The following is a 17,927-nucleotide window of genomic DNA, read 5'->3' as shown; positions in this document are numbered from 1 at the left end:
AATCGTTTTGGGGGATGATGAGGGTTTCAGTCATCAGGGAACAGCAGTTTCACATCTGTTATCTCTTGGTCATGGAGAAACTCAGCATGTTATTAAAATGAGAAGTGAAAGCCTTTGTATCAAATCGGTCAGAATTTTTTTGAGCTATGGTATTTGAATTTAGGGAGCGTCAGTGCCTAAAGATCACACCCATCCAATAGCAGATGTTACTGTTTAGAAGTGGGACCAGAGCTGGGTCTGAGTGTCTAATTAACAAAGGACACGTTTAACTATGTAAGATAGAAGAGCTTGGCTCTGAAATGGTGGGTAAGGGGAAAGGATGGAAGCTGGAAAGGGGACCTGTTGTTGAGTCTAAATTTAATTAGATTTTTTTGTTACTTTTTTCTTTATTAAACACTATAGTACTTGTCGGCCAATGGGTGTAGATTATGTCATATCTAACCACTGGAAAGTAACAAAAAGATGTGATCCATAGAGTAAGATGTAACGAGGACAGGAGACCGCAGAGTTCAAAGTGAGTTCTTTTAATTATAAAACCAAAGATCCCACAGACAATATGTCACAGTGTGTGCAAGCACCGCGCTGTACACCTCACATCTCTCACCAACTGTGAAAGTCAACTTTCAAATCTAACGTGACTTGTGCCACCAAAGGGCAGCGCGAGACAAAGACACAAGAGTGTCCAAGCGCCAGGGAATCGCAAGGACAAAACACTACATATCTCTTTTCCTTGGAGAAGAAGGAGAAAACACAAGGAAAGGAAAGAGGGAAGAAAGGGGGAGAAGAGCAGCGTACCATTATCTGAACCTTAAAGGAGCTCGGATGTCCCTGAAACTTCTTCTAGGAAGAACAGGGGGTTTATTGGCAACATCACAAACTTTGCGATTCTGAACAGATACATGTATTTGATTCATATTAAAACTTTGTGCGGACCTCATGTCATCCAGATACTTAACTTTCATAATTTTGTTCATATTCCACCAATTATGTCCATTTATGCGAACAGCACTACGCCAAATTTTAACAATCCGGAACGGCTCACCGAACCTGGAATCACCTTTCCTGACAAATCCTTGCTTTTTTATTCTCACCATGTCACCCACAATAAATTTCCTTTCAGTAACATGTTTTCTGGTGTCAAAGTATGTTTTTTGCTTGGTTTGAGTATCACAGACTTTTCTTCTAACCATGTGATCTAGTTTACTGGGGGGGAGTCCTAAATTTGAAACATTTAGACATCCATGCTGGTCTGAACTCTTGCTAGCCTTTCTCCCTTTAAGTAATTCAAAGGCGGACACGCCCATGGTTGAGAGAGGGTAGTTCTGTAGAACCACAGCATGCTCCTGACTGCCTTGGGTATGTCCTTGTTGTGATTTTTGGCCCACCGTATACAGTCCCCAATGACTCTGTTAAGTCTCTCTACAAGCCCATTTGTTTGTGGGTGATAAAGAGAGCTTCAACAATGGGCGATGGCAGTTTCTTTAAAAAATACTTCAACTTCACTAGAGATAAACTGTACACCATTGTCTGATACCACTATTTTTGGAAAACCATCCCGCATGAAAACCTCTTTCATGAAATCAAGAATCTCACTCGAGTCAACTTTGGATGCAAATTTGATCTCTGGCCATTTTGAATAATAATTGACCAGCACTATAGCATAATGTGATTGCTGAGGTAAGGTGTTGAAAGGACCCATGACATCGATACCTACTTTGTCCCAGGGATTGTTTGGGAGGGGAATGGTGGTGAGTGGAGGGTTGGCTGTCTGAAGAGATTTATCACTACTTGCACACATGGTGCAATCTTGGACAAGTGAGTCAATATCTCTGTCCATCTGAGGCCACCAAAAATATTCTCTTACTCTACGTTTGGTGAGCGTTTCGCCTAGATGACCCTCATGTGCATTGGTGAGGAGTGTCTTTGTCATGTTAACAGGTGGTACAATTTTATCCAAACGGAATATGATGTCATCTTCTACAGACAATTCTTCACTTATCTTACCAAAGGGATGAACATCAACATTTAAACACTTCTCTTTGGGCCAACCCTCAATTATGTATTTTTTTAAACTGTTTAGCACATCATCACTACGCATGGCATCCTACCAATCAATTTCATTAATAGCACCAACATGTTGTAATTCAAACTTTGCAATTATACAGTCTTCTTGATCTTCTTCGCTGTTGTTTTTGGTACCTGCAAAAGACTTGTCTTGCACAGATGGCAATCGTGAGAGAGCATCAGCACGAACGTTCCTTCTACCAGCCATGTGCCTGATCGCAAAATTGAATTGGAGAAGTTTTGAAGCAAGGCAAGCTATAAGTGGTGTCGTGTTGCAATGACTGGAGTTGCCTAAGATGGCCACCAATGGTTTATGGTCAGTTTGTAGTGTGAACTTTCTGCCCCAAAGATAACATTTGAACTTTTCAACAGCCCACCAACAAGTAAGTAGTTCTTTTTCAATTACCGAATAGTGTGTCTCAGTGGTTCTCAATACTCTTGACACAAACCCATTAGTGAGTTCTTGAGACCCTGACTGCTGGGTCAAGATAGCACCGAGACCGTAACAGCTTGCATCCACAGTTAAAGTACATTGTAGCGTGTGATCAAAAGGTCTAAGCACCTTGACAGTGGTGAGCTGAGTGTTGAGCAATTCAAATGAATTTTTGCACTCATCATCCCACACAAAGTTAGTTTGGTTTTTAAGCAGGTTGGAAATTGGGCGTACATATGTTGCATAATCAGGTATGAAACGAGATGGAAATTCAGTAAAACATAGGAGAGATTTCACCCCAGTTTCGTCTTTGGGTGGGAAAGCGTCTAAGATGGCTTGAACAGGACAAGGTTTAGGGGTTACTCCTGCACTTGAGATAGTGTCTCAATGGAATCTTTTGAAAATTCACATTTATCGCGTTTTAGAACCACCCCATAGGCTTGAAAACGTGACAGAACTTGATTGAGAGTTTCATCATATGACTCTTGGTGAGTACCATGAATGAGCACATCACCTAGGAAAATGGCCACATTTTTTACATCTTTGAACAGATTTACCATTATCCGCTGAAAAACTGACGCCGCTGATGCGAGTCCAAAGGGCATGCGACAGAATTGAAACATACCTGAGAGTGAGTTGAAAGCAGTGAGTTGGTGCGATTCCTTTTCGAGTTCCACCTGGTGATATGCTGAGGCCAGGTCGAGTTTTGAAAACACGTTAGCTCCAGTTACCATGGCTAGCATTTCTGCGATGTTAGGACGAGGGTGTGAATCGATCCAAATCACTTTGCTAAGACTACGCAAGTCAATGCAAATCCTGAGTTCATTGTTCTTTTAACGTGCAATGACTTAGGGAGATGTCCAATCAGATGATTCAACTGGCTCGATTACACCCCTATTACACATGGACATTAGTTCTTTCTCAAGATCTTCTCTGATGCTGAACAGTACGCTTCGGAGTTTATGTTTGGTGGGTAGAGCACCTTCTCTAAATTTTATTCTATGCTTTAACCCTTTTATTTTGCCCAATTCACCTGAGAAGACTTTAGGGAACCTGTTAGTAACTCTTCTACATGGGTGGAATCACGAATGGCTAGAACTTGTTCTTTTGCTCCGGGACACAACATCATGTCAAACAAACCTTGATGAAACCACCCAAGGATGTTCAAACCCTTTATGGCCACGTATATTTTTCCTGCGATACGCCTACCCTTAAATTCCATGATGTCCTCGAAATATCCTAAGAGATCGATCTTGCGTCCCTCATAGGACACAGGAGCACGATCAGCTGGAAAGAACTGTCTACCACTCCAATTGGCATTAAAGAGTGACTCTGAAATCATAGTGATGTGTGCCCTGAGTCTACTAGGAGACAAAGTGTCTTATCACCTACTACTACGTTTGCATATGGGTCAACGCAATCTGACGGATCACCTGTCCTTACGTCACTATCAGAGACAACAAGTACCATATCTTTTAGTTCAGCTAAGATATCTTCATTTTCATTTTCACTTGTTTCTTTGATAATGTTAATTCTGGGATTCTCCTTTTTATGGCTCTGACAAACCTTATCATAATTCCCAATTTTCCCACAAGACCTGCATGTTACGTGTCTTGCTGGACAAGGTATACCATTCCTAGAATGAGCAGTATACCCGCACCTGAAGCATATGTCAGTTCTCTTAAAAAAAATTGTTCTGAGAGAAATCTCTATTCTTTTTTAAATTAGTGCATTCGGGTGCAGCGACATCTAGTGTCTTGTTTTCAAATTCTTTTTTTGAAACTTGCGAAGTCTCAATGCTTTTTGCAATCCTGATGAACTCTTCTAGAGAGGGGTTCTCAAGATAAAGTGGACTTTGTCTTATTGCTCTATCAGAACATTGGCTTATGAACTGATCTCTTACTAACTGCTCGCTAAAATTCTCAAACTTACAATCTGCTATCATTATCCTAAGAGCTGTAATATATGCATCTACATCCTCACTACTTTTTTGCACTCGCTTGAAAAATGTGTGCCTTACCACTACAATGCTTGGCTGTACATTGTATCTTTTTGCTAGTTTTCTGATGGTGAACTGATATTCGTCAAGTTCTTCATTGTCTTCAGCCACAACTTCAGGCAGATGCTGGAGAGTAGACCTACCCTCGAAACCTAATGAGTGTAATAGTAGAAACTTCTTCCTTTCCGGTCTAAATCTGTGCGCTCCTATCGCACCCACATAAGTTTCAAAAGCATCAAATCATTGTCCCCATTTAATAGGCAGCTCACCTGCTGCGTCCAGAAAAGGTGGTGGTGGCTGAACAGCTTGCATACTGAGAATAGAGTCAATACTTGGCAGAGAAACTAGCTTATAATTTATAATTATGTATTTTTTTTAGATATCCTGAACACCACAGTCTGTGTATACTTTTCTACACAACAAATTATTTCTTCATATTAAACATACATCTAGGACACTAAAGATACACTAAGTTTAATAACCGAGCAAAGATGCGAGTGAATACTAGAACGTGACTGAAAAAAAATATACATAAAATCATTATGGTGTGCAAGTCACCGTTGTACTGTGCCCACACCTATCTATTTTGTTATAAAAGAGAACACTGAGGAGAGCGAGACAGCAAATGCAATAGCAAGATGAATGTTAATTTACAGGTGAGCGAGTCACCTCGATGTTGTGCTCACACAAAGCGATCATCCCGAGAAAATGCTCAGAGGTGCGTGAGTCACTGTGTAAAGATGCTCACGCTGTATTTTCTTTAAATGAGGCTAACCATAAAGTACCTGAACAGATGTAGATGAAGAAGAAGACCGTCTTCACAGAATGATGCCAGAATGAAAAGAAGCATCAATCACTCACTGTTGAAGAGAAAAGACAGGATGCACCGATTACTGTCTGGAAATGTGTATTCTCTGCTTCCTTAAGTCGCGGTGTCAATTACGTTTTACTCCTGAAGTCGCTGTGAGTATTTGTGGGCGTGTGTAAACCTTCGTGCCTCTATTGCCTTCTTCCAGAAGTCGGTAACTTCGTCAGGCAGGAGAATTATAGATAATTGACTGGAGCGGAAGACCCAGTGGTGGTTTCTCTTTGCGGGCGTCGGGGCTTCGCCCCAGGTACATTTGCAAGAGATCACATTTTGAATAGAGATCGAGATCACGTCTATTTAATTAAAAAAAAAAAATCCCAAAGAACATGGGCCACTGTCTCTGAGTCTGCTGCCCCACTCACCAATACCGCCGCACCAGCTCCGCTGTTGACATTACATCACATCACATGACTGATTGCTTTGCTGCTCCCGGGCCCAAAGAAGATGTGTTAGGTTAGCCCTGGGCGTTTTTAATACAAGCCCGGGATCGCTAACTCTCCACGTCAATCAGAGAGTGGAGGAGAGCTTGCTATGGTGTCACCCCACCCCCTCCCAACTCGTCACAGGGCGTGGTGAGACCTACCCTGTGACGAGTTGGGAAAGGGTGTGAGTGACCGTCTGCGCAGGCTAAGACTGCTTCCGCGCATGTGATTTGGCAGTTGGAAGAGTAGCAGCCATTTTATGCAGACGGACTTTCACAGGCTGCATTAGAGCGGAGACTAGCCGAGGTCGAGGTCGGAGCCTCTGTCCTGAACGAAGCGGACCAGTCGTGCCCTGCAGCAGCAGCCTAGTCCATTTGTTTACAGGCTGCCAGGTTGCTGGGTCCGGAGTAGACTTGTGAACCAGGTAAGGCCCCCAGGCAGGCAGTTTTTGACTTATAGGCCTGCATGTGTTAGTGTTATTCCATGGTGGAGCGGAGGAATAAAGGGAGATAGTTTAGTTTGGCTTACAGGCCTGCTGCGCCAGAACAGATAATGCAGCGCGGTCAATATTGTTCCTAAAGAAAATCTGCAGACAATTCATTAGTTATTTTGGGAATGCGGCCCATTTTCTATAGCGGGCTCTTTTTATGTGAGCCTTTAATTTTATTTCCAAGGGCGGGAGTGACTTTCCGGCAGTGACTTTCAGAGTTTCTAAAGGAAAGTCATCATTTGTGAACAAGGATGAAAAGGGTGAATTCCAGTTGCCCAAGGATGTGGAGCTTGAGTGTATGACGTACTGTATTGTGTACGACAGCAACACCGATTCCTTGCTCGATGAAAGTAAGTTTGTTGATCGTAGAGGTTTCGAAAGGTATTTTCAACATCGGTTTTCTGAGTAGGTCAATCTATGATCACGAGGTCGCACCAGAAGTCCAAGTTCATTTTTGCCCCCGACTATTTTGCAAATAATTAATGGGAAGACTAAAAATTTGTAAACGAAATGATAAATGAAAGCATCCCCGGTGTAACGTTAGGTGCTAAAGGCCAAGGGTTTAATATTGTGTCCTCCTTTCCTCTAAAGCATGAAAGCAAAAGGGAGCTGGTAAAGAAAGAGTCTCTCTGAAGTATCTTGATGTGCTGCCAGGATTATGAAAGTTTTAGTTCACATATCAAAAGAATCCGATTAGCCTCAAGCGATTTTTTTAGATAGAGGAGCAGGTGACATATGGACACCACAGAAATACATAGTAGGTCTCGTTGTAGTGGTCCCTTTTGTGGTGTGGCCTATACATGATGAAGCCAAATAAAGCTGGAACATCTGTGAGGTTGTTTGGTCTTCAGTTCCCAATCAGAAGGGACAGAGTCCAGTAGTTCGGGCTGTTCCTTTTTGGATGAGACTTGGACCGATTTTCATATAGTGGGACCTTGTCTCTAGTGACACAGACTAAGAAAAAGAATGGACCGGAATTCAACTAAGAGTAATTAACAAGGGCTGGGATGAATTCATGCATTCCAGCTACAACTTTCTGTTTTCCCATTCCTCCCTAAAGAGTCTTACCTTGAAAAAAGTCAGTAGTCATGTGCAAGATGTGGCAATCGATGCCCCAAAACACTTTAGCAAGAACAAGTAGAAAATTATAGCTGAGCACAATAGGTGAGAAAAGCTCTTTTTATGCTTATGGGGTGAGTTTGAGTAGGCAAGGAAAGCTCTTTTATTATAGTAAAAAGTAAGTTCACTTGCATACAAGCTTATGTACTATTAAAATGCAAATCCACATATGTTCCCTAAGGCATGCTACTATATTTTACTCCACTAATTTTACGCCTCACTACTTTCAAATGTCACCAGCCGCCACTGGAAGACACTGGAAGACACGCTTGCGATCGGCAATGCAGTTTTTTGTTCCGATTTCTCCACACCAATAAGCCCAAAGTAAGAGCTTAATTGTGCTAAACTGGCTCAGAAAACCTGCTATAACTTCAAAGAATGCCGATCCCTTCGTGACGCTCCAGTGCCTTTCCTGTATACCGCTTGACGAAATGGCCATTGTGTGGGATCTTCGCTTACCTCCCTCGTCGCCACGAAAAGATGTAGTGAGGACAGGAGACCGCAGAGTCAAGGTGAGTTCTTTTAATTATAAAGCCAAAGATCCCACAGACAATATGTCACAGTGCTTGCAAGCACGCGCTGTACACCTCACATCTCTCACCAACTGTGAAAGTCGGATGTATGACGTTACAACGCATACTTTTACCACGCATACCATTACAACGCGGTATTTACAACGCATACCGTTACAACGCATAGCGCTTAGAGGTGCTGGATAGTGGTAAGTATAATTTTATATTCCAACTCCAGTCCCCGTGGACACTAGGGAAGGTGTTGGATATAAAATTATACGTATTCCCTATCCTAGAGCGCCCCCCACCGCAATGCGTTGTAATGGTATGCGTGGTAATGCCTGCGTTGTAGTGGTAGTGCGTGGTAAAAACTTCGTTGTAAACGTTGTATACCGTGAAAGTCACACTGTCAAATCTAACGTGACTCGCGCGCCAACGGGCAGCGCGAGAAAAAGACACAAGAGTGTCCACACGCCAGGGAAGTGCGAGGACAAAAACTACAAAGTGGGAATTAGGGATTTTGTATTGGCTTGGTTACATTTCTTTTTGTCATGCAACTTCTAGGTTTTATTCCATCCTCCCTTTAGAGCCGATAACATTCCAATTGGGTGCATAGTCCTTCAGGTTTTTTCATTGTTTCAAATACATTTTAAATTATATCTGCTAACTCTTGTATAACTCGTTAGATCTTGTGGTTGTAGGATTTTCTTCCTATGCAAATGATGCCCAATGTGGAAAAGTAGGTAACCACCATGGTAAAAAGCAGATTAATATGACAACCGTGAACTTAGAATACAAATTAAATGGACCATGAGGACCTTAACATTCAGTACGTAGCTGTCCGAAACTGCTTTCCTTCACATTGGCTCTGTTTTACAAGGCATTAAAACAGTTTAATGATAAAATTGAACATTTTAAGGAGACAGTGCTCATTAATGGTGTGTGTTTTATCTTCTCTCGAGTTACAAGCAATATTAAGACTGCTGCCACGCACCTGAATGGCTGATGAAGATCTTAGAGACACTGCAGTAAAGAAGTCTTCTTCTTTGTCTTTTCTCTCGTCACGATCCCAGTCATATTCACAGGTGAGTCTGGCCCCTTCTAAGGAAGTCGAGTCCTGGGAAGTATTTGCCTTTTGAACAGGTTTGGCTATAATGTCATCATCCCAGTTGCTGCTCCAGCCGTCATGCATTGGCAAGTCAGGACTTGGCTTACTTTGTCCTTTCTCTTCACTCCAGACTGTTTCCACATCCCAATTCTGTTTGCTGGAATTTGATGTTAGCTTCTTAGAGGACAAGTTAACGGACTGTTAAAAAAAAATATATATATATATATAAATCAGTGAAGTGTTTATGTTTTTAAAAATGCAAAGTAATCATTAAAAGCCAATCAAAAAATGCCTACAAATTCACATATTTTAATTTAATGGACACTGGGAACTTTATTTTTTAGAAAATATGTTTATCGGTATTTATAATCATACATTCTTATATTGGCATAATTTACATCCAGAGATAGTAGTTTTCGGTCGCATAGTTATTCTGTTCGTCTAGGCAAAGGGCATGTAGACAGTAGTGGTTTAGGGGTACAATGTACTTTAGAGAACATACACAGTTCATTCCATTTCTACGTACAATTAACAGCAAAGTCTAGTGTATATTCTGTATGAACAAAGTTCCTTTTGTATCCATCCCCATTGCGTCTTATACCCTTAATAATTCACTCCTGGGGCGAATCATTAAATCAACTGTGATGCGACATTTTTAATCATTGTCGTTCTTCATCGCATTATCCATGCCTTTACTTTATAAACAAGTAAACTTAAACAACTAAAATAGTGTCAGCCTGTGCATGCAGGTGTCTCTATCATTACCTCCATCATCGGTGGAAGATAGTCTCTCGTTAGGGGGGCGGGGGACAATCCAGATAACAAAGATGTTACATATACCTCAAGGTCTTGGAGGCCATTTATGAGGTTAAGAAGAGTAGGGGGAAGGGGGGGAAAAGGGTGCAAGGGAGAACTCCGGTGAGAGCGGTAGCATGCCCTAGAATTTGTCAGTCAATGTAGATCCACCCTCCTCCTCGCCGCTCGTAGGGCAACTCAGATGTTCCCAGTTTTATAAGACTTCCCTCCACGCCTTTGTAATCGGGCGGTATACAACGTTTACAACTAAGTTTTTACCACGCACTACCACTACAACGCAGGCATTACCACGCATACCATTACAAAGCATTGCGCTGGGGGGCGCTCTAGGATAGGGAATAAGTATAATTTTATATCCAACACCTTCCCTAGTGTCCACGGGGACTGGAGTTGGAATATAAAATTATACTTACCACTATCCAGCACCTCTAAGCGCTATGCGTTGTAACGGTATGCGTAGTAAATACCGCGTTGTAATGGTATGCGTGGTAAAAGTATGCGTTGTAACGTCATACATCCTAATCGGGCACATGCGCAGGCCCTTCAGCTCTTCTCTATGTAAAGCTCTACCCTCTGCCGCAGCCCAACTATTTACCTCCTGATTCCAAACCCCAAACTGTGGTCCCAGTGTTGATTTCCATGCTATCGCAATGCGCCTCCTGGCCAGGGCCAAGGACAGATCAATAAAACGTTGTCCCACCTTGCGTCTGGCTATAGCCCAAGGAGACACCCCAGCTGAGCGTGCTAGTGTACGTCCCAGTGTGTTATTAATTTTAGTCCTTACTGCGTCACAGAATCCCTGTATAGTCGTACAGCTCCATGTCATGTGGAGGAAGTCAGCGCCTAAGTGTTTACATCTTGGGCACTCTCTGGGTTCCCCACCAAATGCAGCCTGTATGCGGTGTGAGATCATATATGTCATATAGACATGGTTAAACTGCAGGTATTTCAGGTGAGTATTGCGAGATATCTTTTTAGGCGATTCCAGAACGCTACGCCAGTCTGCGTCAGTGAGTGTTTGGTTAAGAGCTCTCTCCCACTTCCCCTGGAGGCTGAGCATTGGGGACAGGGGCGTTTCTAGGAGGGAGGAACCATTTAATTTGATGCCCAGCTGTACCCAGTGTTATCAAGGAGCGGAGAACCCCATGTGTAGTTGGTTCCTGTCTTCCCACACTCAACAACCGTTAAAACGTCCTCACCAGTGTTTCATACATAAGGAATTTGCCAGTAGGGAGTCCGTAACTCTACAGCAGGTCCGCAAAGGGGAGTAAGTAGTGTTTCTGAAAAAAATCCCTGGTAGTGTCAATCCCGCCCAAATCTAGGCTAGCAGCTAATCCGCCCCTAGTATCATCTGAGGTTCTCCATATGGTAGCCCTATCAGTGGCAACACCGTTGTGTACCTCGGACCCACTGGCAGTCTAGTCATGCACCTTCTCCAACACTGCAAAGCTGTAGCCTGCAAAACCGAGGTGTAGTGGACTTTGGTGGCCGGGTTTAGCAGCTTAATGGGCAGTAACTGTGGGTTTGTCCAAGCTCCACCAGATACGTTCCCTCCTGATTCATCCCCTCCAACCACTGCGCTTCCCACTGAAGTTGATTAACCAGCTGTTACAATTCAAAGTCTGGAACCCCTCCCTCTTAGGATGCTGCAAGGATCGCAACGCAACCCTACGCCTACCATCTGCCCAAATAAGATCTGGCACCAGTACATCCAGGGGTCTAAACCAACCTGCAGGCATCATCACTGGTAAATTTACGAAAGCATATTGTAACCTAGACAGCATAACCATCTTGGTCAGGTAGATCCTAGCCATCAACGGTGGTCGCAGTGAGCCCCAGAAGGCCACACTAGAGAGCAAAGAACGGGCCGCCCTTCCCAGGTTACCTTTCTCATATCTTCCAAAGAATGTAAAATCTGAAAGTCTAGGTATCTAAAGGAAGACGAGGACCAATTATATACTTCTTGAAGGTCCTTAGGCCTAGGGAGAGGTCCAGCCACTGGGAACAGGTGTGTCTTATGGTGATAAACCAGCAGCCCAGATCGCTGGCCAAAGCTCTCAAGCAATCTAAAAGCGGTGACCGTTACCATACACGCATTGCCCAAATACATCAATAGATTGCCAGCATATAGGGAGATTATGTATATTCTTCCGTTCAGCAGCATCCCAAGTCCCTCTCCTCCTCTATGGAAGAGTTCCGCCAGCGGTTCAACCGCTAGCGCAAACAATAGGGGGGAGAGAGGGCACCCATGTTGAGTCCCACGAGGGACTGCGTATTCTGAATAAATGGTGCCGCCTGTTCTGCCCCTTGCCGTCAGGGAAGAATATAACAGTTGGACCCATTTTTGCCAGCCCGGTCTAATTTTCTTCATAACCCCTATGAGATGGTGTCATATAGTTACTGCTTACCTATATACCGTGTTAAGTTAGCATGAGTTTATTAAATGTTTAAACGCCATTTTACCTTTTGCTGCTTCTGCACACGACACATAATTGTTGCTTTAGCTTTCAGCCTAGAAGAGCATTGTGATTTACACGAGAATAATATGTTATTTCTCTGATAACATTGCTTAGCATAACGGTGTCTGTACAGTGAGTGCTGAAGCCTTGAAGGATAAGTAAACACAGTGTTATTGTAAGGTCTGATCTTCGCACTTCCCTAGACATAACAAATGCAGCTGCTGCCAAATCTGGCTTTAGGCACGTTTTATATTGCTTTGCTAAGAACACAAACACACTTGATGGTGCTTCGCATGCAGAGAGCTGGTGGAAGATGATGTGATCCTCTCCCACTGAGAGATTGAGGTATGGGGTCGCCCTGCTAAAGCCCAAAAGAGACCTTCTTAGATATAATATAATATGCTAGTTAGGGAGGGTGAGAATTAGGTGTTTTTAACTCCTATTCATTTTAACATGTTAGCATGTTGTCACCTTTTGCATTTTATGGACTAGTAACTTAACTATGCTGATAACTTTGCTTCTTATAATATGTTTGCTTGTATTATCTAAGATACTGTGTTTGAGAACTGTGGTAAATATTTTAGTGATTTACCTTGATCGGAATTTCTATAATATCAATAAGGTCAAGCATGAAGAGCAGAGTCCGTGGTGGTTAGAATTCAAGGGTCTTTATTCAGTAACTCTAGTTAAGGGAGAGCTCCGTCACCTAAGGAGGCTCGGGAATAGTCTCTACTTTAATCAAAGAAAACATGGTATTTATACACTTTAGACATACAAAAGAGGAAGGAGCTTCCCTTGGGCAAAACTCGGATAGCTGTGTTGTAATCTTACAGAAGTTAGTAAAACTCGGATAGCTGTGTCGTAACCTTACAGAAGTCATGGCAGCGTAAATGTGTCAAAATCATACAGAAGTCATGACAGGAAGAAGCGTGACTGTGTCTTTAATCATGAGGAAGTCACGGCAGAGGTAGAGCGTTAAGAAATAACCCTAGGCTGGTTCCTTAGATAAGAGAGAGAGAGAGAGAGAGAGAGAGAGAGAGAGAAAAGAGAACTGGTTGTTGACAGGATGTCTGGTGTCGTGTCTTTAGCAAACGGGCCCTGGTTTATTGGAATTGGTCATTGTGTCTTGGCAAACAGGGGCTTATTTCTCGAATCGGCCTGACCATAAGAATGTGTGATTGCAACAGGGCTCGTTTCTCGGAATCGGCTCGGACATAAGAATACGTGGTTGTAATTAGAGGAAGTAGCACGTTGAGTGCGACCTTACGTTCACGTGCCTGTGTTTTCTAGTTTCTACCATGGTGGGTTCGGGACGAGAAACAGAGGGTGTATAATGGGACATACATAATGAAAAATATTTATTTTCCACAGAACCCTGATTTAGTAAATAAATATTTCAAATATGCACGAGTCCTCATTTACTCCACGTTCTGGTTTGAAATGATTATATAACGAAAGAGTGTCTATGTGTTCCACGTGACCTGAGGTATTCAAAGATCATGGTCTGGTTTTTCTAAACATTGGGAGTTTGTTATGACCAATGAGACACTGTAGCTAGCTCGGTAAGGGGATTTTGGGTACTGAGGTGAGTTTTGGACCATCCTAATTCACTGAGGTTCCAAATCTCTATGCACAGTTCTATAGGAGAATGGAATCCCTGCTACATGGCACCCATACGTTGGTGGTCTTATATCATGACACTTGAGTAGTATATCATTCATTCCTTAACCCCTTCACTGTCGTTTCCGGAAAACGGTGGCGTCGGAAAAACCTACCTACCTATCATAGCCGTGATAATGGTGGTGAGTGCGGAGACAGCTTACCCGTACGAAATCTTTTATTCGTGGGTGACTTTTTCGGCTGTGGACGACAATTCGGGTGTGTTCCACACTTACACTCCCTCTCCTGTACCGAATGAATATACGCCGTACAGAGCACAGGAAGTACCTATTGATGTTTGGCAGCATAGAGTTTGGTTTGGTGGCGCCCTCCCCCATTCTTTGACCGCTCCGAGGTTAGGTACTTTGTCCATTCCAGGCGCTAGTTGGCCTGTTTTGGCTGGATTTACGCCTCATCTTCTGCACGGAGCATGTAACGTAGCAGAGTTGAGACGACTACACGTTGTCTCCATTAGCGTTATTCGAGCTTTGGTGCAGTACATAACCTGCAATCTTCCGGGTGGGGCCCCGGGGGGTGCGGCGCTTCTGGGTGGACAGGGCGGTATGAAGCTCAGACCCGTAATGGTTTACGCTGTGATGGGCAAGCGTCCCCAGGATAAGGATGATTTTCCTTTCTGGCTTGCCGAGAAGTTTGACCAGCTGGAAGCGGTGTTTCCTAATACTTCTCCTGGTGAGAAACACAGGATTATGACAATTGACAATAGACTTGACCCCTGAAATCGGTGACTGTGAATCCTGGGGTAAGACATTTGCGGCAGTCTATGCGAGGTGTTACGGCACTCCGTCTATGGCTGTCCTGCCTACGGTCATTAAGCGTGTTCAAGATGACCACGGACCTGAGGCTGCGGTTGAATTGGGTATGCGCCTGTGTGGCACCTTTGATGTGGTTTGCGATCTCATTCTTGCGAATGTCAAGGGGGATGCAGTGAACTTTCAGGTGGCCAATGCTTTGGCGGCGCTTCCTGATGCCGAGAAACCCCGACGTTAGCGAGGATTATTGTGGCGGCTTATAAGACCGTGGGTCGCAATAGTAGGGGACTGAAACCTTTTTCGACTAAAGAAAAAACGCAACCCCAAGGGCAGAAGTCGGAAACGGACGTTCAGCCCAAGTCCAAAAAACAAAATTGGCCTAAAAAACAAACAGGGAAAGCAACAGCAACAGAAACAGGAGTCACGTCCTGCGTCTCCGTTGCCTGCGCCTACAGAACGTGTATATGACTTGCGCGATCGCGCGACGATTAAGACGCCTGATCGATTTCAGGTTTCTGATCAACGCTCTCCTCGTTCCTTTCAGGACTCATCGGCCTCAGCGACCGGTGGAGGAGGAGGAGGGCGGGGTCGGGGTGGCCAGCAAGGACGTGATCAGCCCCGCCCGAAAGAAGGTGCAGGAAAGCAGGACGGCTCTACGCCGAAAAGACCGCAGTTTCAAAAGAAGAGAGTCGCCGCCTTAACAGCAAAATATGCCACAGATAGTGAGAACGCGGCTTCGGAATCTGACATGGGCTCTGACCTTGCTGGACAGCGCGGCGGAGATTACCATGGTACGGGAGGCCCTGCGTTCGCTACTGAAGGTGACAGCGACTGATCGTTATGTTGTGATCGAAACAGCTGATACTAGAGTTGCTCCCCTGACAGACTTTATGAAATAGTCTTGCTTATTGAAGGGGACATACAACGTACCATAAAAGGGGTACTTTGGGAAAGTCTTTTGTCTACTTATGACATCTTGCTTTCGGAGGCTGACTGGCCCCCACCTTTTGTTCTCACAGCTCCGCGAGGGGAGGAGGTGATCCTCCCTAGTTTCGCGCACACAGTCTCGAAAGAGCATGCGCTGAATTTTGCAGAAGAGTGGGCTAAGGCACTGGCGCCGGCTCTGTACCGTACACATTGTGGTTGGGATACATTTTCCCCAAACCACGAGATTCCTTTGCGGTCTCAGCCGCAGCCTCAACCACAATATCCCATTCGATGTGAAGCAAAGTCGTCCGTCGCGGCAATCCTTGAAAAATTGGAATATCAACGTGTAATTGAAACATGTGTGTCACCTATGAATAACCCTCTTTTTACTGTGACCAAGCCAGACGGTTCATATCGTTTGGTATTGGATTACCGGCATTTAAACTCGCATTTCCGTACCTGTGCAGTACAGAATACTCATGGCTCTGCTTTGGTGGATAGTCTTGTGCGTAAGCGTTTTAAGACCACGCTTGACATTTCCAATGGTTTTTATGCCCATCGATTGGATGGTCTGAGGTCCCAATGGACCTCCTTTACTTGCGGCGGTGTGCACAACAGTTTCGACGTTTGCCTATGGGCTATAAGAATAGTCCTGGGATTTTTACTGCCCGCATAGTCTCTCTTCTAGAGAGAGAGGACCCGGATGCATGCTCGTATGTGGATGACATTTATCTCACTGACGACAAACTTTGGGAGCATCTGTGTCGCGTTGATCGCTTAATTTGTAGCTTTGCAGACATGGGTTACAAATAAAATTTTGCAAAATCGCACATTGCAGAATATACAGTGTTGTTCTTGGGCTACGAGCTCAATGATGAAGGTAGAGGTTTGGCTCCTCACTTCCTGGAGAAATGCGCACAACTGCGCGCTCCATCAACTCTGAATAAATTACAGTCTTTAATGGGTTTTTTCCGGAATATGCCCAGCGTATCAAGCCTTTGTATGCTTTGATACAACCAAATTTTACCAAATCATGCTGGCTGCCTGAGCACTCAGCTATTCTGCAGTGTTTGCAGGCTGATCTGCTTGCTTCTAAATTTTTCGTGACAACCACACCAACCTGGTGATAAGAATCATCCCTGGGACGGTGGGTTTCACGTACCTTACTTTTAATGAAGGAGACACAGTACCTATTGCTTACAAGTCACACTTGTACACTTCGGCTGAAATGCGATTTTCCACTGTGGAGAAAGTTTTGACGGCTGTGCAGATGGCGATTCTTAAGGAACGTGCTCTGTCACAGGGAAAGCGCATGTTGGTTGTTACCCCATGTCCTGCCTTGGAGGCAGTTACGAAAGCCAGTGTACCAAATTCAAAAGCTTTGCACCCTCAGTGGATACAATGGGCTGCTTCCTTGACGTCCTCAGATGTCACGTTTATTTTTGAAGCCTCATTACGGTCGCAGAAGTATTTACAGTATGAATTCGGTCATCCAGCTCCTTTAGCTATGCGGCCTTTGGAGGATTTCCATTGCATCATTTACACTGATGGTTCGGCGCAGGTTGCGCATGGCTCTAAACATGCCAACGTTTCTGCATGCGCCATTGTGGTCGGTGCCATGGTGAACGATGAGTTCAAGTCCAGAGTCGTACATACGCAGACTCTAGGGGACTGCACTGCACAATTAGCAGAACTACGGGCTCTTTTGCTTGCATTGGAGTATGCGGATCCTAGTGTGACGACTCTTATTGTGAGTGATTCCTGTGTCCAGCCTTACAATGAGAACTTGTTCTTTTGGATGCAAAATGACTTTCGCGATTCCAAAGGTAGCACAATAAAACATAAAATGATCTGGGTACGAGTGGCTGAGCTTAAAGAGCAGTTGCCACTTGTGTTTGTATTCATACTCTTGGCCACCAGCGTGTTGGAGTTCACGCTGTGGGTAACTCGATTGCTGATGAAGCGGCAAAACCAGCGGTATCTACATATTTAGTTGCAGCAGTTACGAGGTCCAAAAGTAAGATAGATGATGACATCTTGGCGGCGGTGGCTGCCACTGAGAAGGGAGGTAAATGTCCTACGGGTTTCCCTTCGAAGTACACATACCACTTAAGTCCCGATAAGGTTCCTTATGTGAAACTTCCTGGAGTCGGGGATCGGTTGATTCCTAACTCTGACCGCAGGAATGCATCTATTACAGCGGCACATGAAGGTGTGGCGTCTGCGCATGCGGGCGTCTCGGCCACTGTGTCTCAGTTGCAACAACGTTTCTGGTGGCGGG

The 17,927-nt window shown here is 44.2% G+C and overlaps 2 protein-coding genes across 2 annotated transcripts in view; one reads left to right on the top strand and one right to left on the bottom strand.

Moving 5' to 3' along the window:
• LOC147692337 (uncharacterized) overlaps nt 1-8,721 on the top strand; it is a 76,701-nt gene extending 67,980 nt beyond the window's left edge. Inside the window, exons 5-6 of the mRNA XM_086937479.1 lie at nt 6,461-6,626; nt 8,609-8,721. Of these exons, the coding sequence (XP_086793605.1) occupies nt 6,461-6,626; nt 8,609-8,721 (279 nt within the window). The remainder of the gene's footprint in view (nt 1-6,460; nt 6,627-8,608) is intronic.
• The window catches only part of SCYL1 (SCY1 like pseudokinase 1), a 1,168,528-nt gene that overhangs the window by 146,904 nt on the left and 1,003,697 nt on the right, over nt 1-17,927 (bottom strand). The window contains exon 15 of the mRNA XM_086938572.1: nt 8,902-9,213. Within this exon, the coding sequence (XP_086794698.1) occupies nt 8,902-9,213 (312 nt within the window). The remainder of the gene's footprint in view (nt 1-8,901; nt 9,214-17,927) is intronic.

This window comes from Lissotriton vulgaris, chromosome 9, assembly GCF_964263255.1.
Source record: "Lissotriton vulgaris chromosome 9, aLisVul1.2, whole genome shotgun sequence".
In the NCBI taxonomy this organism is placed as follows: domain Eukaryota; kingdom Metazoa; phylum Chordata; class Amphibia; order Caudata; family Salamandridae; genus Lissotriton; species Lissotriton vulgaris.
The sequence above is the reverse complement of the archived record's forward strand: the minus strand, read 5'-3'. Positions and strand labels throughout refer to the sequence as shown.